Raw genomic sequence first — 24,895 nt, 5'->3', positions numbered from 1 at the left:
TTTCGTAAAATACATACAATCTGTATAATTAGTTATTTTTTAAATCTATATTTAATGTTTCATATATGTGTCTAAATATTTGATGTGATGAGACAAAAAGTTTCTAGGTGAAAGCTTGACCTAAGAATTTTCAAACCTGCAAATGTTGAGAAGAATACCGTGGTCCAGCATATATATAAAAAGAAAGGAGTAGCGCTTCGTGAATCTGAAAGGCCAGCGTGGAAGAACGACACTACGGCAGCGAAGAAATCGACCCGGCTGGGGATTTTTGATGGAGAAGTTTGTGATGGTAGACATCTTTGTTTCTTCTTTTATTCTCCCTCTCTCTTTTGTTTTTTTTGGAATTTTCTCAGAAAGGGGATACATGTCACTTAACAAGGTAACAAATAATACTGGATTTTTATTCCCCCACGATGCTAAAAGCACAACCAAACAAATTGCGATACGTATCTTAACAGCGATATCCAAGTCTTTGCTTGGATGCCATTTATTCAACACTGGTACATATATATCTTCGCTAAATCTAACCTCAATGAACAATGACCAGAATCTGCAGCCTATTCTAGTGACGTGAATTTTTCCTAATGTTAGTATTCAACATGTAGTACGAGCTTTTCTCTATTAAATATATTCTAGTGAGGATTCTCATATGCTAGGCTGGTGTAGTGTTCTTATTACCGTTTAAAACACTAGGAAAACTCCATTATTTTTGCAGTGGACAAGTAAAGAATGATGTGAATCACAAGGGATGATCTGAGACCCTCTATGCACTGTGGCAAAGTCCAACATTATTTTAGCTGTTAGCCAAGTCGTAAGAGTCAAGATCATTCATAAGAAACTTTTTTATTGTTAGTTTCACACGAATCTTACCTTCTCTTTCCTAATCCTCCTCATATTTACTTGATATTTGGACCCACCGTTACATAGGCATCGAGCCCAGCTTATTGTTTGGATTAGAGTTAAGCTCTCCTCTCTTCTTTCATCTACGTCAACGTCTACTTAGCTATAAGATCATTATTGTACTTACTCTAATCTAGCCAGCTAGTTTTAGATAAAATTTGCCAAATTTAATAGCTTTACGCTCCGTAGCAAAGACCTTGTGATACTCGATATAAGTGTTACTAGAGCTGGAGCCACCCTGCAACAACACAAACGGATTTCTTAAGTTACTCAGTTTAATGCTAAAAGTTTCATGTCAAACGACCGTTTATGAGCCCGCTAGACCAGTTGGTCCGGCGTTGAGCCTTGTATCTTTCAGGTAACTCGTTTTCACTCAGTCGTTGCGAGTATAGCCTATTTCTATGTAGTTATATCAAATGGAAACACATATCAAGTAGTAAAGATTATCTTAAGACCATTCCAAAGATCCTTATGTCAGCTCTTGAGTCCGCTACAGTTTCATCTCAATCAGACTTTCAGAGTGAGGATGTCTGTATCTCACTTCAGGGTGTTGTTCCTGGTCCATCAGATAATAAATCCAAGCACACATACTACCAGAAGTTCGCCCTGGTACTTTTAACCACATCCACAAGATGCTAAGTTCGCACAGCAACCAGGAAAAATTGAAACAGTAGAAAACATCATTCAACATTATGCGGTCATTTTAATGGCATCGGGACCAAAGAGCAAGATCTATCAAGCTAAATGAACACTAACAGGATAACTGAAACAGGACTTGGTAAAGAAACAACAAAAGAAAAATCAGCCAAAAAAAACTGAAGGCATCTGATCTTCAGGTTGGGTACAAACGCATTTTGAACTCCTTTCAGGAAAAATTAGCCAATCTAATTGAAAAGTGCGTATATTTTAACCCAAAGAAAATCAAACAATACTATGGGCGAACACTTGAAAAAACAAAGGTGAGCATCTGAGCGCCTTGAAAAATCCTTGTTCAGGAGGAAAGTTAGAATGTTCATGTCCACATGTAATGATTTGTCCCTGCCAGCCAGACAACTAGAAGGTTTGTGATCATGGGGTTGAGTTTCCTGCAGGAGATAATTACTCTAATTTTCTGGTGATTTGCACAAAGGCTTCACCTACTATTTTACCTGACATAGAAATTCTCTAATGACCAAATACAATGAGGCCAATAGAAGGTCGTAAATACAATATACATTTGTTTCTGCTGCGCCACCTAGAAGGTGGTCTAACAAAAAAAAACATAAAGGCTATGGTGCTTGACACAGAGCTTATCAACACGCACACATTACAAGGTGTAATAGAAGGGATAGAACACAATGCTAGTACCGTTTTGATATGCGTGGCATGGAGTACTTCTGTTTCCTGTCAAGGTAAATCCTCACAACGACAGCAGCTGTTTCCTCTATAGCTTTCCCAGTGACCGCTGCATGAAAACAGTATCAAAGCATGTTTTTAAATAAAGAAATAACAAACAAAAGGTTTCATGAATACAACTAGACTTACCAATGACTGGCCACATTGGATTTTGAGCAAAAATTTGATTTGCATGGAGCAGTTCCTGCCTCACATGATCCATTTCAGCATAATTGCTCTGCCCATCAGCAAAACCTAGAGCTTTGGCCCTAGTCTTTCTAATTGCTTGAAGAACCACTGGGTTTATTGTCAATCCAAAAACCTTGTCTTGGCTGATCTCAAAAAGAGTCTTTGGAAGATTCACTCCCATCACAATTGGGACATTTGCTACCTTGTATCCCTTTTGGGCTAGATATATCGACAATGGTGTCTTCCCTGTACGTGAAACGCCGGCAAGTACAATGTCTGCACGGTTGAGGTTCTCTGGCTGTGCCCCATCATCTTGTTTGATGGTAAAATCGATGGCATCAATCCGTCGAAAGTAATCCTCTGTTAGCTGACACGGTCGACTAGGAGAGCTTCGTGGAATTCCAGATGGAGCAACACCCATATGAGAAGCAATGGCTTCAACAGTAGGCCGGAGGACATCAGTGGATGGAACACCCCAGAAATCGCAGGCCTTCTTAGCTGACTCAGCCATTGAAGGATCAGCAAGGGTATATAGAACCAGTGCCCCTTCCTTTGCTGCTTGCTTTATTACCTCAAGAATTCGATCCATGTCGTTAATCTACAGATCATTATCAAAAGCTGTTACTTACAAAAGATGCAGCCTATTACTAAAAAGTGATGTGCAGCTAACATTTTTCAAGCCAACGCAGGTAGAAACGTGGATAACTAGCACCAAGTCGGGATTTTCTGAATATGACAAACATCTGCTTTTCTCCAACAATATGATCAACACAAACAGACAAAAAAAACTAACATATACGTTGATAACTAGTATCCCAACAACCCAACTGCCTGATACATATAGTTGCCTCTGCACAAACAATTATTAACGTGCGTACAAGACCCAGACAAAAACCAATAAAATAAATTTTGCACAAAACTTCTGCCTCTACCATCTACCCCAGTACATGATCCATATGCATACGCTTGGAGATTGTGAATTTATCTTCACTCAAAGAAAGCGTCCAAAATATAAAATTTCTGTATTACAAATAAATTATCTTCAAATTGAGAACCTGTAGCATAGCACAGTAATTGATAGTAGTTGTACTATAATCAACCTGAAAATAGATCAAACTTGTGCACATATCAGTACAGAGCAGGGCGTTAAATTCCATCCGTAAAGCTAGCAGTCAATGATTTGTCCTCGAAGATCTAGCTCTTCCTCAGTTTTATTTCTCTAAATTAGCATTTCATGTTCAATTATCCAGTTACACTTGTGGCGTCATCCATATTTACAGCTACTGTCCAAAAATTGCAGGCCCCCTAATGGGTAGCTCGGTATTAGATGACAAAACTGAACATCTTCCATGATAGCTACTCACTCTGTCAGCAGTTAGCACAGCATGAACGTACTTCTAGCCAAAAAAGGAAAAAGAAGTATATGAAGGCATGGCGAGATATTTACCATGGAGAAGAGGTGGGTGTTGACAGCACAGCCGCGGTCGACGAAGCAGTGCTCGAACTGTCCGAGCGCGGCGTTCACCGAGTGCTCCGCGGTCCACCCGGTCCCATCCGACACTATGTAGATGGACTTCCCACCAGGCACGTCGTCGTCCTCTCCATCCTCCACCGCCACCGCACCGTCCTCGGGCCGCGACGTCTTGGTCACCGGCGGCGCCGAGGCCGAGGACGAGGCCGAGGAGAGCACCCCACGGTCCAGCCCAGGCCGGCGGTTCGACCGCAGCGTTCGCAAGCGGGACCACCGACTGAGCTGCGGGCTCGCTCGCCGCGTGAGGGACGAGGCGACCTCATCCGGGCGTGGTGGTGGGGCGCCGTCAGACTGAGATTGGCCTGGGCTCTCGACGGCGCGGGTGAGAGCTGGAGAGGAGTCAGGGGCGCAGAACAATGGGGCGAGGCGGCGACCGGCGGGGGACGGCGGCTGCAACGGCGCCGCGACCGCGAGCGGCTTGGCGCTCCCAATCATTGTGGAGCTAGGCTGAGGGCGGCGTTGAGTCCAGCGGTCGGTCTCGAGAAGAATGCCTTTCACTGTTCGTCACAGAGCAAACGATTTTGCATTGCTTTCCCTTCGAGCGGACAGCGGTGGCGTTTTGAGGAACTCTATGCACTGTGGCACTAACAACAACAATGTTTCGAGGAACCCAAGCATACATACAACCAGAAGTTCATCCTCTTATCAAAAAAAAAAAGTTCATCCTGGTACTTTCAACCACATCCACAAGATGCTCACTTAGAACAGTAACCAGAAAAAATATAGAAAGAGTAGAAAACAACATTTCACATTATCCGGTCGTTGTAAAGGCATCGGGACCAAAGAGCAAGATCTATCAAGCTAAATGAACACTAAAAACAGAAACAGGACTTGATAAAAAAACAGCAAAAGAAAATCAACAAAAAAAAAAAAAAACTGAAGGCATCTGATCTTTAGATTGGGTACGAATACATTTTGAACTCCTTTCGGGAAAGGTTAGCCTATCTAATTCAAAAGTGCGTATTTTTTAACCAAAAAAAATCAAACAATACTATGGGCGAGTACTTGAAAAAACAAATGTGAGCATCCAAGCATGAGGAAAGTTAGAATATTCAGGTTCACATGTGATGATTTGTCCCTGCCACCCAGACAACTAAAAGTTTTGTGGTCATGGGGTTGAGATTCCTGCAGGAGATATTACTCTGATTTTCTTTGCACAAAGGCATTTCACCCTACTATTTTACCTGGCATAGAATTTCTCTAATGACCAAATAAAGTGAGGCCGACAGAAGGTCGTAAATGCAATATACATTCGTTTCTACTGCGCTAAACGTCAAGTTATCTTTAAGATACAAACGCCACCCAGAAGGTGGTCCAACAAAAATACATGGTGCTTTACAGGAGCTTATCAAAACATGCACACGTTACAAGGTGTAGTAGAAGGGATAGAACAAAATGCTAGTACCGTTTTGATATGCGTGGCATGGAGCACTTCTCTTTCCTGTCCTGGAGAATCCTCACAATGATAGCAGCTGTTTCCTCTATAGCTTTTCCAGTGACCGCTGCATGAAAACAGTATCAAAGCATGTTTTTAAACAAAGAAAAAGGTTTCATGAATATAACTAACTTGACTTACCAATGACTGGCCACCTTGGATTTTCAGCAAAAATTTGATTTGCATGGGCCAGGTCCTGCCTCACGTGTTCCATTTCAGCATAATTGCTCTGATACCCGTCAGCAAAACCTAGAGCTTTGGCCCTAGTCTTTCTAATTGCTTGAAGAACCACTGGGTTTATTGTCAATCCAAAAATCTTGTCCTGGTTAATCTCAAAAAGGGACTTTGGAAGTTTCACTCCCATCACAATTGGCACATTCGCTACCTTGTATCCCTTTTGAGCTAGATACATTGACAATGGTGTCTTCCCTGTACGTGAAACACCGGCAAGTACAATGTCTGCACGTTTGAGGTTTTGTGGCTGAGCCCCATCATCCTGTTTGATGGTAAAATCAATAGCATCAATCCGTTGAAAGTAATCCTCTGTTAGCTGACCCTTTCGACTAGGAGAGCTTCGTGGAATTCCAGATGGAGCAACACCAATATGAGAAGCAATGGCTTCAACTGTAGGCCGAAGAACATCAGTGGATGGAACACCCCAGAAATCACAGGCCTTCTTAGCTGCCTCTGCCATTGAAGGATCAGCAAGGGTATATAGAACCAGTGCCCCTTCCTTTGCTGCTTGCTTTATTACGTCAAGAAGTTGATCCATGCTGTCGATCTACAGAACATTATGAGAAGTGATGTGCAGCTATCATTTTTCAAGCCAAAGCAGGTAGAAAAGTGGACAACTTGCATCTAGTCAGGATTTTCCTGAGAGAAAATATGACAAACATCTGCTTTCTCTCCAACAATATGATCAACATAAACATACAAGAAAAAAAATAGTCATGGCGATAAATTACATATTATACGTTGATAACTAGTATCCCAACTACCTGATACTGCGCAAACAATTCTTAATGTACCTACAAGACCGAGACAAAATTTTGACGAACAAAATAAATAGACACGTATGAAGCAACCTTGCAGTTATGAATTTGCACAAAACTTCTGCCTCTACCGTCATCCCCAGTACATGATCCATATGCATACCCTTGGAGATTGTGAATTTATCTTCACTCAAAGAAAGTGTGCAAAACATAAAATTTCAGTATTACAAAAAAAAATTATCCTTCGAACTGAGAAGCTGTAGCATAGCACAGTAAATTGATAGGAGTCGTACTATAATCAACCTGAAAAAAGATCATACTAGCGCACATATTACTACAGAGCAGGTTGTTAAATTCCATCCGTAAAGCTAGCAATCTGGCTCTTCCTCAATTTCATTTCTCCAAATTAGCATTTCACATTCAAATTATTCAGTTACACTTGCGGCATCATAGAAATTTACAGGTACAGTCCAAAAATTGCAGGGAAGTAGGGAACCCTGCCTAATTGGCTAATTCGATAGTTAGATGACAAAACAGGACATCTTCCATGATAACTACTCGCTCTGTCAGCAGTTTAGCACACCATGAACGTACTTCCAGCAAAAAATAAATAAAAAGTATATGAAGGCATGGCGAGATATTTACCAAGGGGATGAGGTGAGTGTTGACAGCGCAGCCACGGTCGGCGATGCAGTTCTCGAACTGTCCGAGCGCGGCGTTCACCGAGTGCTCCGCGGTCCACCCGGTCCCGTCGGACACTATGTAGATGGCCTTCCCGGCCGCATCGTCCCTCTCGGCCTCGCACACGTCGTCGTCGTCGTCCTCGCCATCCTCCACCGCCACCGCAGCGTCCTCGGGCCGCGACGGCTTGGTCACCGGCGGCGCCGAGGCCGAGGAGAGCGCCGCGCGGTCCAGCCCCACACGGCGGCCCGACCGCAGCCCCCGTGACCTGGACCAGCGGCTGAGCTGCGAGCTCCTGAGCAGCGCGGGGGACGTGGCGGTCTCATCCGGGCGTGGTGGCGGCGCGCCGTCGTCGGACTGAGACTGGAGAGCTGGGGCGGTGTCAGGGGCGCAGAACGAGGGGGCGAGGCGGCGACCGGCGGTCGACGGCGGGCGGGCCTGCAGCGGCGCCCATGCGAGCGGCTTGGCGCTCCCAATCATCGAGCTAGCAGAGGCCGTGTACAAGTACATATGCAGAGAGGCTGGTGGGCCTTGGTACCGTTATCAAAAAGCTGCAGAGGCTGGGGACCTTGGTTCCGTTATCTAGAAAGCTGAGGCTGAGGGCGGCGGCGAGCCCAGCGGTCCCGATACGATACGAAGAAGACGACGAAGATGCCTTTCACTGTTCGCCCGCGTGGGTGGACGACGGACGGGAGTGCTTAAACGGTTTGGCGTTGGTTTCGTTTCCACCCGTGGCGGGGCGAAGCTACGTGCCTGATCGGGCTGAATCTTGCGCTCGTCTGGGCCTAGTTGGGCTTCTGCTTTGCCAGCGACACTGCGAAAGTTTGTGGGCTGTGATTTTTTTTTGAGAAAACTGTGATTTTTTTTCGCCATGAGTCACCGTTTTGGCCGTTCGATCTAGATCCAACGGCCCAGATCTGCGCCCATCTCTCGCTTTCGCCTGCCTCCGTCGTCCTTCCTCGACGCCCGAGTGCCCGACGCCTCCGCCAGCCACCACCGCCTGCGAACCTCCCGCGGCCTCCGACGCTGCTAACCGCTCGACGTCCCGCCACCGCCACAGCCCAAACGCTGTCTCCCGCCACCCGCTGGGCGCGCCTCCAGTATCCACCGCCGGGCCGGCGAGCTCCCGGCGACCTCTGTAAGCCCGGAGACCTCAGGTAAGGTAACCCCCCAAATTCAAATCTCTAGTGTCAATCATTGTTGACTGATCACTTGCAAATTCTCAGTCACTTGAAGAGGAGTAGAACTCAGATGTTCAACAGGGTTCTCATGGAATGATTCGAAGACGGCACCACTTCCCGCGTGTTACAGCCTTCGCCATCGTCTTGCACATCTCTTTCACAGTGACGAGCTCTCTCCTCTCCTAGAGTTTAGGTTTTTGGGTTTAGACTCAAACCCCTTCTCCAAGACCCACCATGGCCTCCGCATCTCGAGTAAGCCACAGCCTCTCCTTCTTCTCCGCAAAATCTAGTGTAGCAATTTATCTCTGAATCATGTTTTCTCGAGATCTCTGTTTTCTCTGGTCCATCACACTATCCGGTATCGGGGGGAAAGTTTGCGGTTGGATGGGTTCCTTCTACTCATAACACTCTTAAGAAATAAGACGATGTGCTGCATTCATTTAAAGTGATATTCGGTGCCTTGGTTTTCTAGGTGAGGCTTGGCACTCTAGTCCCTCTTACCAAGGACAATGCTGGCTCATCGAACGGATCTGTATCAAACATTCCCATATTCCAGGGGTCCAATGTAGTTGGGAGGGATCATTTGGTTGTCGTCGACAAGAGGATCAGCCGCAAGCATCTGAGCCTCCACGCCTCCACTGATGGCTCCATTGAAGTAGTAGTGGTATGAAAAAATGTGGGGATTGTTGATGGTGCCACATCATTGTATTTCAACGGCATTTGATTCAGAAATAAGAAATTGTATAAGTTCTATGTTAATGGATTTTCAGGAAGGTCCAAACCCTATAATGGTGCGATCGAATGGGCAGAGGAGGAAGGTTTGTGCTACAGGGAAAGCCAAGATTGCACACGGTGATGTCCTGGAACTGATTCCTGGTGACTATTTCGTGAAGTATGTGGACATGGGTGATGAACATAAAATTTCTGTACCAATGCATTTGAGCGACTTAAAGAAGGGTAAGAGGCATAGTGAGGAAGATAGTGCAGCAGTCAAGAGGAATAGACAGATTATGGAAGATGAGGCTTTGGCAAGAACACTACAGGTTAGCTAACGTTCTATTTTTCTTTCCAATCCATTCGTGTACTGTTTGTTTGTTTGACAACAGGACAATACATGATATTAGTGATAATTATTTTGGAGTGTTTTCCTATTGTTATCAGCTGAATTTAATTGATTTGAGTGTCTGCTTAATTGGGGCAGTACTTGGTTAACCCTAAAACTAGTCTTAGACTCTTAGTGAAAGATGTAGCAAGCTTGAAAAACAAGGGACTTGCCAATGCTTACTTACTTCCGCTATTCCCTTTGTTGTGTTCATAAACTAGAAGCAGTTATTCTGAAACTGTTGGAACCATATAGATCAGGAGCTATTTTTTTATTTACTGGTACTGCTAACAGAAATAAAGTTATACAGCCTGAAATAACATGTCACAATGGGTGTATTTGAGTTATTATTGTTTTAGGTCTAAGTTCAATGATGAATATCTTGAATCTTGATATTAGGTCTGCCAAATTTTTTTTTGTAATATAGGATTTTATGCATTATTTTTCTTGCTCTGCAAAGTTCCAATGAAACATGAGTGCATGTATGGATGACTTTGAGCTATGGTATGGTGGTTCCTTTTCCCTTTTATCCACCTTACAGACAGTTTTCTATTTTTCCTCGTATAAACTCAGAATGAAAGTGGCAAGTGGAGTAATGAATGAAGGCTGGAAAGGAAATTTAATAAAAAAGATTTCTACCATAATCATACACTACACATGAGTGTAAATCCTAGTGTTCGGAATACGATTGATAATTTGATCCTTTCTGTGCATACACGTGCTCTGTGCACCTTTCCTTGCTGAGTAGTAGAGTTCACTTGTGTATTGGCAGATTGGCTTTCCTTGTGTAAAATCACAGTGCACCATCAAATTATGTTGTGTCCTATCTAAACAGGAAAGCTTCGCGGAAGACAACACAGCTGTTTCTGGCATGACTTCTGGCCAAAAAATAAGCTCACATGACAGTGCTGGTTCTTCTGGAAGAAATAATGAGAGAAAACACTCTATTGGTCCTTTGAAAGATATGCTCCCATTGACTTTTCGGCTCATGCGTGTCCAAGGTCTTCCATCATGGACTAACACTTCCTCAGTTAGCATTCAAGATGTCATTCAGGTCTTGCTCATTTATCCAGCATGAACTCTTCGATAGAATATGTTTGACCAATTCATCTCATTCAAGTATTCAACATGCCAGTGCTGTTAAGATAAACGTTTGCTAGTGATGTAACTGTTGCATAAGAACCAATTCCTACCTTTTAAATAGCGGATGAAAAAACTTTTGTGCATTATGCTCTGGTTACCATCACTGATTCACTGTGCTCAAGCGGAACCTTTGTGATGCAAATACCAAAAAAAAAAAGCACTTCTGTGCTGCAATGTTCAATTATTTACTGGTGTACTGCACATTTCTTTCATGTTATTGTATTTAATAATGTACTGGGCCTTTATTCCATGTTATTTCAGAACCAGTTCCCTTGAAGAAATGCTATATGCTTACATTGCCTAATTCACTGAGAAGTATAGTAGATTTTACTTCTTACAGTTACATCTGAATGGATTCTTAGGGTGAAGTGCTTCTTGCTGTACTCTCAAATTACATGGTGGACATTGACTGGTTGCTTACTGGTAAGTTTTGTTAGTGTATACAGTTGTCTATTTTCCAAATAGCTGATTTTTCAAATTGTTAGCTGTTCATTTTTCAAAATAAAAGAGAACCTTGTGTTCGTATAAAAAATGAAACATTGAAGCAATGTGCTAGGGCAATGTGGTATATATTGTTATCATGCTCTATAGTGAAACACATTTGTTCAACTTAATATATTTTCCAAATGTTTTATTTGTACTGCACATCAATATATTGGTGGTAGTTTGAATTTGAACATGTCTCGTATTTTTTTTACTGTAAATCGCCACATTTTTCGCTTACTTAGCTTCACTACAGATAGATTCTCTCCCAATGCTTTGTCTATGGTGGACTATCATATTTATGACTTTTAAGTGTGTGGTAGCAAGTCTCCAGGTACTAGTTGCAAACTCAGATAGTCAGATTTGAGCTAAAATCATCTGTTCCTAGATTTTTCCCCCTTTCCTCCAGATCGGGCAGTGTGTCATTTTGTTTAGCCAGCTGACAATTTGAGTTCTATCTCGAGTATGAACTATGAAATAACGCCTGCAAGTTAAATAATATACATTATGCATTATCTCCAAAGAGTGGGCCTATTATTCTTATAGAAGGACAGCAGGGCACTAAACAGTGAACTATGCAGCTGATGGAAGTGCAAACCAGACAGATACATAACTTTAAGAGTAATCCACTACAGCCAGGCAAAGTCAACTAGAAATATTATTCCATGCAAACCCATAGAGCATCTTGGCTTCCATTCGAACAGTGCTGATGTATTCAAGAAAAGGTCGATAACACTTGTCTTGCAATCATGCGTACACCCATTTAGCTTCCATCATTCAAAGCCCTGAAACCGGGATCATTCAGAGATCTTAAATCAAATGAAGATTGACCAATCAATATCGCAGCCACTTCAGATATCTGAATCTTAATCAATTAACAACAGTTTTAAATGAGATATTAACATTTTGTTAGATGTAAGGAGACTACAGATACCTATCTGGAAAAACGAGAGACAGAATCAACTAGAATTCAAGAAAGTTAAATGGATAGTGGGGTTAGGAGCTTGCCCCTGTCCATATCTGGAGTCTGGGCGTTTGGAGATGTGGCAGGATGGCAATAAAGGGAAGTCTAGCACCATCAAGGTAGTGCTTGATAATGAGGATGGCGAACTGGCCAGAAAGTGAGTGGTTAGAAATTTGGACACATCAACTGGCTGTCAGTGAGTACAGTTGAAGCTAACTGTGAGTCCAACTGCACAAGTAGTGGTTGCGGTACCATTGGATGCCGGAGCTGATGCCCAGACCCTGGACTCCTGGAGGCTTGTGCTGGGCTACTGTACTTGAGGGAGCAAGGGATGTATCTGAAGTTGGTTATTTGTTGTGTCACATGAGCCTACAATAGTAGTTAGGAATGTGGCAGTACAAGGCTAGCCTTTACATGAAGATTGCCTTTATATATAGTGTACGTGGTTAATTTCTTTCAAACACAGTGCATTTGCCTGTGTTTGAACTGCAAATACCACAAAACCTCTTCCCACCTGTGGTTCTTAGCTGCTCCAATCACTGTTATATTTTGCTTCTGAAAAAGTCAATTGAATAGGCAATTATAAGTCTATAAGTTGTGCTGATATTATTATGTTCAATATGCTACATAGTGATATATCAATGTCCTACCTTTATCATTATTAAATAATTGATTTTTGATTTAATACTAATTAGATACCCATCGTGCAGCATGTCCAAGTTTGAAGAAGGTTCCACATGTCCTGGTTCTACATGGACAAGATGGTGCTTCATTAGAGCTTATGAAGGTTGCAAAATGTTGAAAAACTGTTTGTAATCTTTACTTTCATTTTCTCATTCTCTTGTTCATGATTGGTTGACAGAAACTGAAGCCTGCAAATTGGATCCTCCACAAACCTCCACTCCCAATTTCATTTGGAACACATCATTCTAAGGCCATGTTGCTTGTATATCCTCAAGGAATTCGAATTGTTGTGCACACAGCAAATTTGATACATGTTGACTGGAATTACAAAAGTCAGGGACTATGGATGCAAGATTTTCCCTGGAAAGACACAAATGATATGAATAATAAAGTTCCCTTTGAGAATGATCTAGTTGATTATCTCAGTGCACTTAAGGTAACAGGGTGTTTTCTCTGGCCTATCGTTAATCTTTTAAAATTTGTTTTTTTTAGGTTATGTTTTGTTTTTTTGCTCAAACACACAGGAGACCCGTATCTTTATAGTAATAGGAGAAAGAAATACAAACAACCCACTTTGTCTTGCTTAGGAGAACAAAGGGGTTGAGGCTCAGGTTTACATAAATTATTACAATTACTGGAAAATAAAAAAGGACACAATCAAAGCAAAGCTACTTTAAACTAGCCCTCAACCTGACCTAGTCCTAGATCCTGGAGTTTATGGACTCCAGCAAATTCCCAAAGTTTCATATCTTCCAAGAACAGGCTGAGGTCTTAAAAATTATCGTTGGAAATTTTAAAACTGTCATTTTTTTTATCATGTCAGAAGGAAAAGAAGCTGATAATGTTTTTTTGTATTTTTTTGACACTTCCAATTGACACAATAACTTGTGTTTTGATGCACTCAACTACTCAACAAAAAGTTTGCATTAAAGAAATAGCTTATGAATATTGTGCCTTTCCAGACAGCTGAATGATTGCTTGAAGAAAAGGAAGTGGAAATTCACCGTTACTTTAAATACTGTTGAATATTAAAATACGGAACTCTGTAAATTTTTTTTCAGAGTGGAAGTCATGAATTTTTGGAACATATAGATGGCCCTTGTCATATATGTTGTTATAAGCAGTAAAGCATGCTTGGAAGATGTCTTCAACAAGTTAAAGAATGTTTCTATGATCACAAGATATAATCTGGCTTATCTTTTAAAGATGTTCTTCTGCAATAAGTTCCATTCTTGTTCTCCAACCCATCCTAGCATAATCTTTGGAATTGTCTAGATTATGTTAGTTCCCTCTTTTTGTTCTTTTTGCTACTTCTTGCCTTATACAATCTGTTTGTTTCCCCTGTAGTTGCAGTTTGTTTGAACTCATATTATCTATTTTAGGTAGTAAAGTGAAATTTCACTTCATGACAATGCAGTGGCCTGAGTTCAGCGTAAATCTCCCCGAGGTTGGTGATGTCAACATCAATGCAGCATTCTTTAGGAAATTTGACTATAGAAATTCAATGGTTAGTACAATTTGAACCTCAAAGTTGCTTCAAACTTGCATGCAGTGCTGAATGACTAGTTTCCTGTTTTCTCTCTCAACTAGGTTGACATGGAAATGAAATGAATAACCAAAGAGAATATTTGTCACATGCAATGAAGTTAGCACTTCTGTCAAAATGTCATTTAGTGTTATGGCAAGTTTCTATGCATAGAATGATAAACGCTGGAAACATGGCAGTTTGTTAATCATGTGTTTATTGGCACTGAATTTGTTATTATGTGCATTAATTGATGAACTGCTTGGCCTTGTTTAGTTCCCAAAAAATTTTGCAAAATTTTTCAGATTCCCCGTCACATCGAATCTTGTGGCACATGTATGGAGCATTAAATATAGATAAAAACAATAACTAATTACACAGTTTGTCTGTAATTTGCGAGACAAATCTTTTGAGTCTAATTAGTCTATGATTGGACAATATTTGTCAAATACAAACGAAAGTGCTACAGTGCTTATTTTGCCAAAAATTTTGAAACTAAACAAGGCCCTTATCATGCCAAATGAATTGCATATTCAGTTATTTAGTGCATGCTTTGGCCGTGTATAGTACAAAATATTCATTTAGAGGAATAAATTCCATGTTGATTCATAAAAGTGTGCTACATCCATTTTGGTCCACTACTGTCCATAAACACACATTTAACCCATCCTTTTTTGCTAGTTTATCCATTATTTGTCAGTCTTAATTGATTTAAATCATTCACAGGTCAGGTTGATTGGATCGGTTCCTGGTTATCATGTGGGCCCCAATATTAGAAAGTGGGGCCATATGAAGCTTAGGAATGTTCTTGATGAAATCACGTTCAATAAACAATTTTGCAAGTCCCCTTTGATTTATCAGGTACCTTTTTTCATTTATTCATTTTTAGAGCATGCAACTTTGAAAAAAATGGTGGTAAAACTAATCTTTTGATCTTTAATATGTAGATATTTGAAATTAAGGAATAAAAATTATTGACACAAAACTTGTGCCTTGACAGTATTTCTACCACAGCTTTAACTTGAAAGCCACTCGAGTACTTTGTAGCATACTAATGTCATCCAATGAGCTGTGCAAAACTGCAAATATTGCAATGATGAACAAAGAAGCATATAACAAACAGATCATTGTTGCTTGCATAGGAATGTATTCAATGGAGGGTTGGTACGACTGTACGAAACTATCTATTATCACCTTAAAAATAGAACTTCTTGAAGGAAAATATAATTGGTGGAATATTTGATATATTGCATTGGCCCTCATGGGCTGATTATATAGGGTACATAGGACTAACACCTTATGTGGATACACAATGTGGTACTATTCCTATTTACTCTAACATCCCCCCACAGTCACAGCGGGAGCGCTACAGACGGTAAGACTGGAGAAGAAGCTGATAAGTAACATCTCCCCGTAGTCATAACAGTCGATGCGCCGCGTAAGCTGTGGCTGGAGAAGAAGCCGATGAGTCCTCATGCAAGGCGGTAGCCCTTTGTGCCGATGTCGAGGTAGCCGAGCGTAAGGATGTAGTAGCCGTGGTCGAAGAAGTCGTGCTGAAGATGGCCGAGGTCGACGTAGTTGTGATCGTGTTGCGTGTCGATGGAGCTGCAGGCACACAAGGGGCGCCATGGTAATGACAGAGACGCGTCGAGGCAGTCGTCGTGGGAGGGGGCGATGCCGAAGTCGATGCAATCAGGACCGTCGTAGAAGAAGGGCGACGACGCAATCGAGGCAGACGGGGTAGGAACGGGAGGGTCGATGCCGAAGTCAATGCAGTCAAGTCGCCCGAGCGCCGAGGCGCAGCTAGATGTGCCAGATCCAGCAACGCGTCGGGGACGAAAGCACGCGTCAGTGTTGCCAATACCAAGCGTACAAGGGAGAGGGCCTCAACCGTGTGGTTGTGCTAGACGAAGAAGAAGCAATGCGGGAGAAGACGCGTCGGCGAGCAGGTCTCAACGACGACGTGGGTAGTGGCAGCTCGATGACGAAGACCCAATCAGCAGGACGAAGACCTTGTGCAGACGGATGGCGCAGCAGGGATTGCACAGCACAGTCGTCGATGCACAGATGACGGCGATGGAGATGCAACGACGAAGCGTACACACGGACAACGATGTTGTGGCCCGATGAGGCGACACAACAACAGCCCTGTTGCTCGGAGAAGGTGCACGTAGTACTCGGAGACGGTGTCGATGAAGTCGATGCCGATGGCGGAGTAGAACGCGCGAGGTCGACGGGCGGTGGGCGACTCAATCCCAATCAGTGATCAGGCAAACCAAAAAAATACAGCAGCAGCAGATCAGGTGTACCCAGCAAGACGACACGACGGCAGCGGTGCGTCCCGATCGGGCGGCGCAAGGCGCACGGCGGGTCACGAACACACGGGGTCGAAGGCGCCAACGCAGATCGACGAGGTGGAGATGGGCAGATCCGCTCAGCAATAGCGACACGCCAGATCTGGCTGCCTCCTTGGCAGCGTAGGGTCGAGGCGTGTGGCCGGCCCTGGCCGCCACCACGGCGGCACGGGACGGGGCGAGATCCATCCGCCTCCATGCGATGAAGATCAGGTGTTGATGGCGATAGCCGGCGACGGGCCCGGGGACAAGGCAGTGGCGGCAACCTGGCGATGACGTAGGGGAGATCCCGATCTGCTGTGCGACGACGACGATGGCAGCCGGATCAATAGGATCGGGCGCCTAAAGAGGGGCGCTGCCCCCGGCGGAGATCGACCTCTCCCCGGGGGCGCGCAGTGCGGAAGCGGCGGCGGCTAGGGTTAGAATCTAAACCTAGGCGAATGATACCATGAGAGAGAATATGTCTCGGTATTGATTGATATATTGCATTGGGCCTCATGGGCTGATTATATAGGGTACATAGGACTAACACCTTATCTGGATACACAATGTGGTACTATTCCTATTTAACACTTCTGGATCCTTTCTATTTAGTAAAAAGTTCTGTATTATCATCTATCACCTTTCAATTTGAACTTGTAGGATGCTTACCATTTGTTCATTCTTGGATGTAGTTTTCTTCCCTGGGGTCACTTGATGAGAAATGGATGAGTGAATTTGCATGCTCGCTGTCAGCTGGTAAATCAGATGATGGATCACAGCTAGGAATCGGGAAACCACTGATTGTCTGGCCTACAGTGGAGGATGTTCGGTGCTCAATAGAGGTAGAAGAAACTTAAGCTCAAATGCATTCTTCTTTATGTGTGAACATACAAAACTATAATGAGCAGAAGGCTCCATGCTGTATTTGCTTGTTTGGTTGTGGATTGGTCGAAGCTGCCTGGCCCAGGCATCATTCCCAGGCATTGGATTTTCCGCGCCTGGGGCTGAGATGGATGCCTGGCCATAGCTGTCTCGCTCAGGGTCCCAACCAAACACGCCCAGATCTGTGTTTGTGAGTCTTGACATCATGACATGTAAACAACTTGTTTAAAACAAGTAGTAGGTTCTTATATTCCAAGATGGACCTGTACTGGCCTCATGAACATTTTACATTTAGACATAATAATATTTCACTCTGATCAATGCTTGCTAGATACATGATATGAATTTTACTAATCATATTTACCTGTGTATCATCTATCATATTTACCTGTGTATCATCTATCTTATTTTCCCACTATTATCTCTGTTTTATATTCATATTAGGGTTATGCAGCTGGTAGTTGCATTCCAAGCCCTCAAAAGAATGTTGAGAAAGACTTCTTGAAGAAATATTGGTCCAGGTGGAAAGCGGATCATGTAGGTCGCTGGTATGCTCTCTTTTTCCTGTAGTTACCTGAAAACCTATGATTTTATTTAAATGTAATTACATGAACGTTATACCCCCAGTAAGCTGCTATATAGCAGACTTTGGCCCATTATGCATGTACCACTGCACCACCGTGTTTTTTTTACCACTTACAGAATAGCATAAGGCATAGCCATGATTGAAAGACTGGCACATGGTGTTCAGGACCTTTTAAGTGCCTAAGGCTTCAAACATCCTGCATAAGTGTAGCTTATCTACAAAAATATTTCTTTACTGAGGAGTGGCCAACGGGGCAGTATCAGTAAAAGGGCCTAGAAATGGTGAAGGTGTCTCTTCTGGCCCTGCTGTTCTGACATTTTGTGAAGGTTGATCAAGTCAACATGTTTCTGTAGTGTAGTAGGTCTTAAAAAAAAACCTTGACTATAACTGAGGCCAGGTGTTTTTATCCTACTTAACAGGGCAGTCAATAATCTCTGGGTAAACCAAACAGCATCAGTACATTCAAGTGGGCATATATGCTTTATGGCCTGAAAAGCATTGCCCTCCTTTTCATTTCTTAATCTTTCAATGCTGCTTACTGTTGTCATGGACTAACATTCTGACCTTGATTTTTTCCTGTACCAGTCGGGCTATGCCTCACATAAAAACTTTTACTCGTTACAGTGGCCAAAACATCGCGTAAGTTTTCATGTGACCTCATTCCATTCCAGGGAATAACTCTGTATGACAACCATCATCTAAAACTCTTGTCTATTCCCATCAGATGGTTTCTGCTTACCTCATCAAATTTAAGCAAAGCTGCTTGGGGCGCTCTGCAGAAGAACAACACACAGCTAATGATACGCTCATATGAGGTACTACCTCTTTCGTTTTTCATGATACTTTCTGGACATTCAGGATTACAGATTTTGTAACAAGGAACACTATTCAGCCTTTAGGGCACTCACAATGCAGACTCTATCATAGAGTCTAAAGTTATTTATTACCTCGAACAATGTGGACTTAGAGTCTAAATAAGACTTGGAGTCTTATTTTTTCTACCTTTTTCTTCAATAAATATGCTGCCACATCAGCAAAATACCATAAATAATATGTAATTAATTGTCTTGGACTCTGTGATAGAGTCTTGCATTGTGAGTGCCCTTAAAATCTAGCCAAGAATAGTTTACTACCTGTTGTAGGTGATCCACACGCCTCATAGAATCATCGCTTATGTCCCATCGTTTGACCTCTTTTCAGCTAGGTGTATTATTCTTGCCCCAAACGCTCCAATCAATACCCCAATTTTCATGCACGGAAAAGAGCCGCTCAAGCCGGGTAATTCCTAATTATTCCTCCACTGTCATTTAAAAGTTGCTGGGAAATTTTGGCTTGATTTTTACATGCATGTTCAGGATGGCGTCGCCATTGGCAGGACGATCAAGACCAAGCTGGTCACTCTTTGCTGGAAAGGGGACGAAGAGGATCCATCTATTGTGAAATTGCCTGTGCCATACCAGCTTCCTCCACAACCTTATGGCACACAAGGTTAGTCATTCCCTTGACCGTAGGTATGGTTTATTCTCAATAATAATTATTAATAGTATTCTTAAAGGCTACAAGTTCTTTTGCTTTCAGATGTCCCTTGGTCATGGGATCGGAGGTACACAAAGAAGGATGTGTATGGTTCCGTCTGGCCACGACACGGCTAGCTTGTAGATACGCATACGCTCCTGTTTGTCTTTATTATCCCGAAACGAAAAAAGACGATTCCTAACCCTGTTACTGTTCGGATCGGACTGAACCATCGGCAAGGTAGGGCATGATTCCTCTCGTCCCGTGACCCTGCGTTCATGGCCACTCGACCATCAGTGGCGACAATGGTGGGCACTGTAGGATTCGATATTTTTTGCTGTTGATGCATTGATTGTTGCGTGAACAAAATGGCATTGGTTGCTTGCTACTGCGGTGTTTATACATGCACCTAGCTGTCCTGGTCGAATTTATTCCGCACAAAGTATCGTTATATATGCTCCTGTAAAAGAACGATCTAAATTCATGCAGGTTCGTACTCGGCAGCATTTGCATACCCTGAGTCGATTCTGTATTTCTTGCGGCCATCGTTGGCATTGTTAGGCCCTGTTTAGTTCCCAAAAAAATTTTGCAAATTTTTTAGATTCTCCGTCACATCGAATCTTTAGACACATGCATGAAGTATTAAATATAGACAAATAAAAACTAACTGTACAGTTTGGTTGGAATTGAAGAGATGAATCTTTTGAGCCTAGTTAGTCTATGATTGGATAATATTTGTTAAATATAAACAAAAATGCTAGATTTCCGAACTAAAGAAGTCCTTAGTCTTCGTCGATTCCTTATCATGATCACCCTGAACCACTGAAGCGAAAAATTGTCGTCGCTCACGGACTTCCCGAGTCACATTCACTGAACCAACTCGGCGCACAGCGGTACAGCTCGCTGGCACGGGTCAAGACTTTAACATATCTAAACTATATTTGAACATAAAACGAACTTGTATCACATGATGTGTGAGCTCAATCGTTCTTGAACATGCTGATAATCGAGAGCGTGACATTTCGAAATGTTTAAATCAACAACCTCCATAAACGGTAACTTATATTGTGTCACCTTGCTAGCTAGTTTCACTCTATATAGACGTGAAACAAAATGGAGTTTTAGCTGCGGATCGAATTTATTCTGTGCAAAGCTACTTTCACAAAGAACGATCTAAATTTAAGCTACAGGTTTGTACTTGCCAACACTTAGCGTACGTACCCTAAGTTGTTCCTCGATTCCTGGGGCTGTCATCGCTCTTGTTAGTCTTTATAACTTTATTGATTCTTGATCATGATGATCCTAACCAGTGAGGTTCTGTTTGGCAGCTTTGTAGCTTTATTCATATATGCACAAGAATATAATTGTAATACGGTGGTAAATTTAGGCTCTGTTTAGCAGGGCTTCTTCAGCGGCTTAAGGAGCTGTTTGGAGTTATTTTCTACCAAACAGAAGTAAACTGAAATGACTCCACCGATGAAGCTCCTTAAAAACATGATCTAAGAGCTTTTGCGGTGCAAAGGTGCCAAAAATAGTGGCTTCTCTCGGCTTCACCTCATCCTAAGTGGTGTTCTGTGAGAGTATTTTAAGGAATGAGCTGTTTTGTCGAACGATTTACCAAAATGGCTCTAACTGTTTATGGAGCTTAAGCCTCTAAAAATAGCTTTACTAGTGAAGTGGAGCCGTGTCGAACGGGTCTTAGCTTGTTCTTCATAAGGCATGCACTATAATTTACATTGGTATTTGGTAAGTACGAAACCGTGCTTGCAAGTTGCAAAGAGGATGTGATGTGAAGCCAGACGTTGTCGGTGACGGTGCTGACTGCTGACGGGCCGGGCTCCACGGAAACAAACTCGCTACTCGCCGCACCGGACGTACGTACAGGTCGGCAGCTTGCTCGGCCCCGGCCGCGCGCGTCTCCGTGTCCTCCGCGACTGTGCACGTTTCGTCGGGAGCGGCGTGCCCACGCCCACCCCCCGTCCACCAGCCAGCAACCGACGGCACTGGTGACACGCGGCTGGTCCGCTCGGTCCGCCCCGCGGCTCCAGATCACGGCAAGCGCGCCCGCCGCCCGCTGCTGCGCTGCGCTGCACGTCCCGCCCTGACGCCACGCCACGCCAAGCGCGACACGACACGACACGACACGACCCGACCCCCGCCAACGAAACGCCGAAACGCGGCAACGCGTGACGGGCGCGCATGGTCGATGCTCTACCCGCGCGTCCGCCCCACGCCAATCTCCCGGCGGGTCCCTCGTGGGACGGGGAACGCGATGCGGCTGCAGGCTGCGACCGCGACCGCGACCGCGACCGCGCCCACGTGAAGGCAGGCAGGCAGCCCCGGAGCGGGCGCGGCGGTGGGCCAACGACGCGTTGCCGTCGCGAATCTTCTTCTGGCCACGGCCAAGGGCCAATCGCCCGCTCCGCTCCGCTCCGCACTCCGCCTCCGCTAGGGAATATGGAACCCGATCCCACGGCCCTCTGGGTCTGGTCGACGGGTCCTCTCGCCGTGGCAGCTGCTTCCCGGACCGGAGGATCGCTGAGCGCGGACGCCACTGCCATTGCCGTCCGACTATAGTTGTTAATTACCATAAAATAATTTGTTAACGATAAAACCCGTGTCAGGCACCGTCGTCTGGACGCTGCTATGGGATAACCATTCGCGTACGTCGGTTGTATGGGTGGGATCCTCTGCGGCACGCCATTCTGGTGCTGCTAGTGGAATAGACAAAAAAAGGGCCGACGGTGTTTGCTCGTGGCAGGCCACACAGAGTGACAACCAGAGTGGTTGCCGCAAAAACAACCAATCACACAAAAAGTGTTGTACCGGTGGAGGACAGCCATTAATCAGCAGGCCGGCTTCGCGGCCAAAAGAAACGGAGAAGAGGAAAAAGGGGGGCAAGCAAAGAAGAAACCACGGACGGAGCGAGCTCCGAGCGTCCTCATCCTCCCGTCTATAAATTCCCTTCCTTTTCTTCCTCCATATATAGGGGGCGCCATCCAAGCCAAGAAGAGGGAAGAGCACCAAGGACTTCCCGGCGCCCGTTCAGGATCCACATCCTTCCCGAGCGAGTTCTTGGTTGACCTCTTCCTCTTCGACCACCTCCTAGGGTATGCATGCACTGCACCCCCGTTCCCCCTTTCTCCGTTTCCCTTTTCTCTGAAGAAGAAATCTGTGATTATTGTGTCCTGGTTTACGAGATTAGTTGTTTTGCTGAGTATGTGCTAGGCTACTGCGCTGAATTTGTGTGTCGATCTTGCTTTTTTCTTTTAATCAAGGTCAGCCCTGTCAATGAACAAAAGGTCGTTATTCCCCCCCCAGAAGTTTGCGATCATGCTTGATTTTTTGTTAGATATCGTTTTTCTTGTCTGGATCTTAGTATGACTGTTGTTCGTGAGGCTGTTAAGTAATCGTAATCAGACTGGGTACGGTTTGCTGGCCCTGAATTCCAACAGTCAGCTTGCTCTGGTTTCAGAGGATTTATGTTCGGCAAAATTTTGATCATGGCTGTACAGAAAGAATTAATCTTGATGGAAATAATTTAGATGAAATCCTTCATGACATGAAAGCATGTCATCTTATGCCCCCTTGCTTTGCTTATTCTACAGTTATGTGAAGCCAAAGATAGTGACCTAAGCAGATCAGTACTACCAAGGATGCATTTTTTAGCTGTTCGTACTTTGTAGTATAAAGACCAAGGGGTGCTCATTAGGTTTGTATGTATGTTAGAGCATAGGAATTGAAAGGGTTGGACTTGATGCTTCTAGTCAGCTCAATTTCTGTTTTGGACTTGGGGTGGTTGATTTGATTATAACTAACTCCTTATTTCTAATGTGGATGGCATCCATCTATCCCTGGCATCTTCTCTACAATTGAGATGCCTTCATTTAAAGCTTAGGACCACTTAATTGAAAGTTATCTGGACTGTAGGAATAAATAGTTGCTGAGAGGAATGATGAGGTAAATTACAATGGGCCCATGTCATAGACACTTGCACAGACAATGATATAAAGTCATTGAGATCTTATAGAGATGGTCACATGGTGGGGTTTGTGACTGAATTCTTCAACATAACCCATTTCTGCTAGCTTTATTTTTTACCCCTTAGTTTTAGGAAAAGCTATATCATATAGTCTAGATATGCTTGGCTCGGTACAAATTGCTCCTAGATTCTTGTATGGAAGAATGTCGTCAGCTGTGTTCAGTATTGACCTCTACTCTCTATTGTTTCATGGTGTGCACCCCTATGACTCTAGTAGAAACTTAGCCTGTGTTTTTAGTAGTGTTTGATCACAGAAAATGTAGATGTTTGAAAGTGTGTTGTGGTTGCCTTTGTCTGCACTGAATTTTCTCTAATATCTATATCATTCCTTTGTACAGCTCTTGGTGTAGCTTGCCACTCTCACCAATCAAGTTTTCATGTCTGATCTCGACGTTCAGATCCCAACTGCCTTCGGTATGTTAGTTAATTGTTTTCGTTTTCTTTTAGTTCAGTTGTCTTTTGGTTGCCATGCCTGGAATACATGCAGTTTATTCTAATCTGTGTCACACATACAGATCCCTTTGCTGAGGCCAATGCTGGGGACTCTGGTGCGGCAGCAGGATCAAAGGACTACGTTCATGTACGCATCCAGCAGCGTAATGGTCGCAAGAGTCTGACTACTGTCCAGGGATTGAAGAAGGAGTTCAGCTACAGCAAGATCCTCAAAGATCTCAAGAAAGAGTTTTGCTGCAATGGTACAGTGGTCCAGGACCCAGAACTTGGACAGGTATGGTGCTTCTGACGAACTTGTGTTCCTAGGTCATCTCTATGCATTTTTTAGCTTCGCCTGTCTACGATAGAAGCTAATTATCCTGATGAATTTGTTCTGCCACTATAGGTCATTCAACTCCAGGGTGATCAGAGGAAGAACGTCTCTAATTTCCTTGTCCAGGTAGGTACCATTTGGTTTTTCATCTTGTTCGCATAGACATGCAGCGTTGCACGAAGATGGTTAATTCCGTTCCTGTTGTGTCCTGGCAGGCCGGCATTGTGAAGAAGGAACACATCAAGATTCATGGTTTCTGAGCAACCGCCGGGTCCATAGCAAGCCCTGCATGCAAAGCAGCTATATATCTGAGGTGGAGCATATCTATCTGGCTGTGTACAAGCAGGCCTACTACTACGCCTGCGCGTTCTCCTATACTACACATAACACATAGCCCCCTCCCTGCGTGTATGCTTGTTACCGTTGTGTCGAATCTTGTACGAGGCTCCATCGAACTTCGATGGCTCGCTTCTTTATCAGAACAAGATTGAATAAACAATATTTGGTATGCTGTGTGTCAGAATGCTTTCGCTGAACTTTGCTTTCATTCAGTTTCTGATGACTTGTTCACATCTACTGGGCCG

General features: G+C 43.7%; 4 protein-coding genes across 7 annotated transcripts; 2 read left to right on the top strand and 2 right to left on the bottom strand.

Moving 5' to 3' along the window:
- On the bottom strand, positions 1,869-4,715 carry LOC110432938 (pyruvate, phosphate dikinase regulatory protein, chloroplastic-like). Its single transcript, XM_021454220.1, has 3 exons — positions 3,911-4,715; positions 2,425-3,061; positions 1,869-2,344 (listed from the first exon to the last, which is right to left on the bottom strand). Exons 1-3 carry the CDS (start codon positions 4,427-4,429, stop codon positions 2,241-2,243), a joined length of 1,260 nt encoding a protein of 419 aa, XP_021309895.1. The 5' UTR covers positions 4,430-4,715; the 3' UTR covers positions 1,869-2,240.
- Positions 5,212-7,659, bottom strand: LOC8084066 (pyruvate, phosphate dikinase regulatory protein, chloroplastic). The gene is made up of 3 exons (XM_002460757.2): positions 7,067-7,659; positions 5,571-6,210; positions 5,212-5,496 (listed from the first exon to the last, which is right to left on the bottom strand). Exons 1-3 carry the CDS (start codon positions 7,610-7,612, stop codon positions 5,393-5,395), a joined length of 1,290 nt encoding a protein of 429 aa, XP_002460802.1. The 5' UTR covers positions 7,613-7,659; the 3' UTR covers positions 5,212-5,392.
- Positions 8,058-20,015, top strand: LOC8080148 (tyrosyl-DNA phosphodiesterase 1). Of its 4 annotated transcripts, none has more exons than XR_002450240.1 (17): positions 8,058-8,259; positions 8,329-8,535; positions 8,756-8,947; positions 9,054-9,326; positions 10,221-10,439; positions 10,891-10,951; positions 12,686-12,762; positions 12,838-13,095; positions 14,077-14,166; positions 14,911-15,045; positions 17,213-17,362; positions 17,847-17,939; positions 18,574-18,627; positions 18,713-18,803; positions 19,189-19,266; positions 19,344-19,476; positions 19,567-20,015. XR_002450240.1 is itself a non-coding variant. In XM_021454217.1 (17 exons), exons 2-17 carry the CDS (start codon positions 8,518-8,520, stop codon positions 19,638-19,640), a joined length of 2,007 nt encoding a protein of 668 aa, XP_021309892.1. In that variant the 5' UTR covers positions 8,060-8,259; positions 8,329-8,517; the 3' UTR covers positions 19,641-20,015. The 4 variants fall into 4 exon arrangements, 3 of the variants coding, with proteins under 3 accessions (XP_021309894.1, XP_021309892.1, XP_021309893.1); XM_021454217.1 differs by having other exon boundaries at positions 8,060-8,259; positions 17,847-17,950; XM_021454218.1 differs by having other exon boundaries at positions 8,060-8,264; positions 17,847-17,950.
- Positions 22,150-24,834, top strand: LOC110432939 (protein translation factor SUI1 homolog). Its single transcript, XM_021454222.1, has 5 exons — positions 22,150-22,613; positions 23,884-23,959; positions 24,061-24,272; positions 24,384-24,437; positions 24,527-24,834. The coding sequence occupies exons 2-5, from the start codon at positions 23,923-23,925 to the stop codon at positions 24,569-24,571; spliced, it is 348 nt and encodes a 115-aa protein (XP_021309897.1). The 5' UTR covers positions 22,150-22,613; positions 23,884-23,922; the 3' UTR covers positions 24,572-24,834.

Source organism: Sorghum bicolor, chromosome 2 (assembly GCF_000003195.3).
Source record: "Sorghum bicolor cultivar BTx623 chromosome 2, Sorghum_bicolor_NCBIv3, whole genome shotgun sequence".
NCBI classification, from domain to species: Eukaryota; Viridiplantae; Streptophyta; class Magnoliopsida; order Poales; family Poaceae; genus Sorghum; species Sorghum bicolor.
This window is presented reverse-complemented; position numbering and strand designations above follow the sequence as displayed.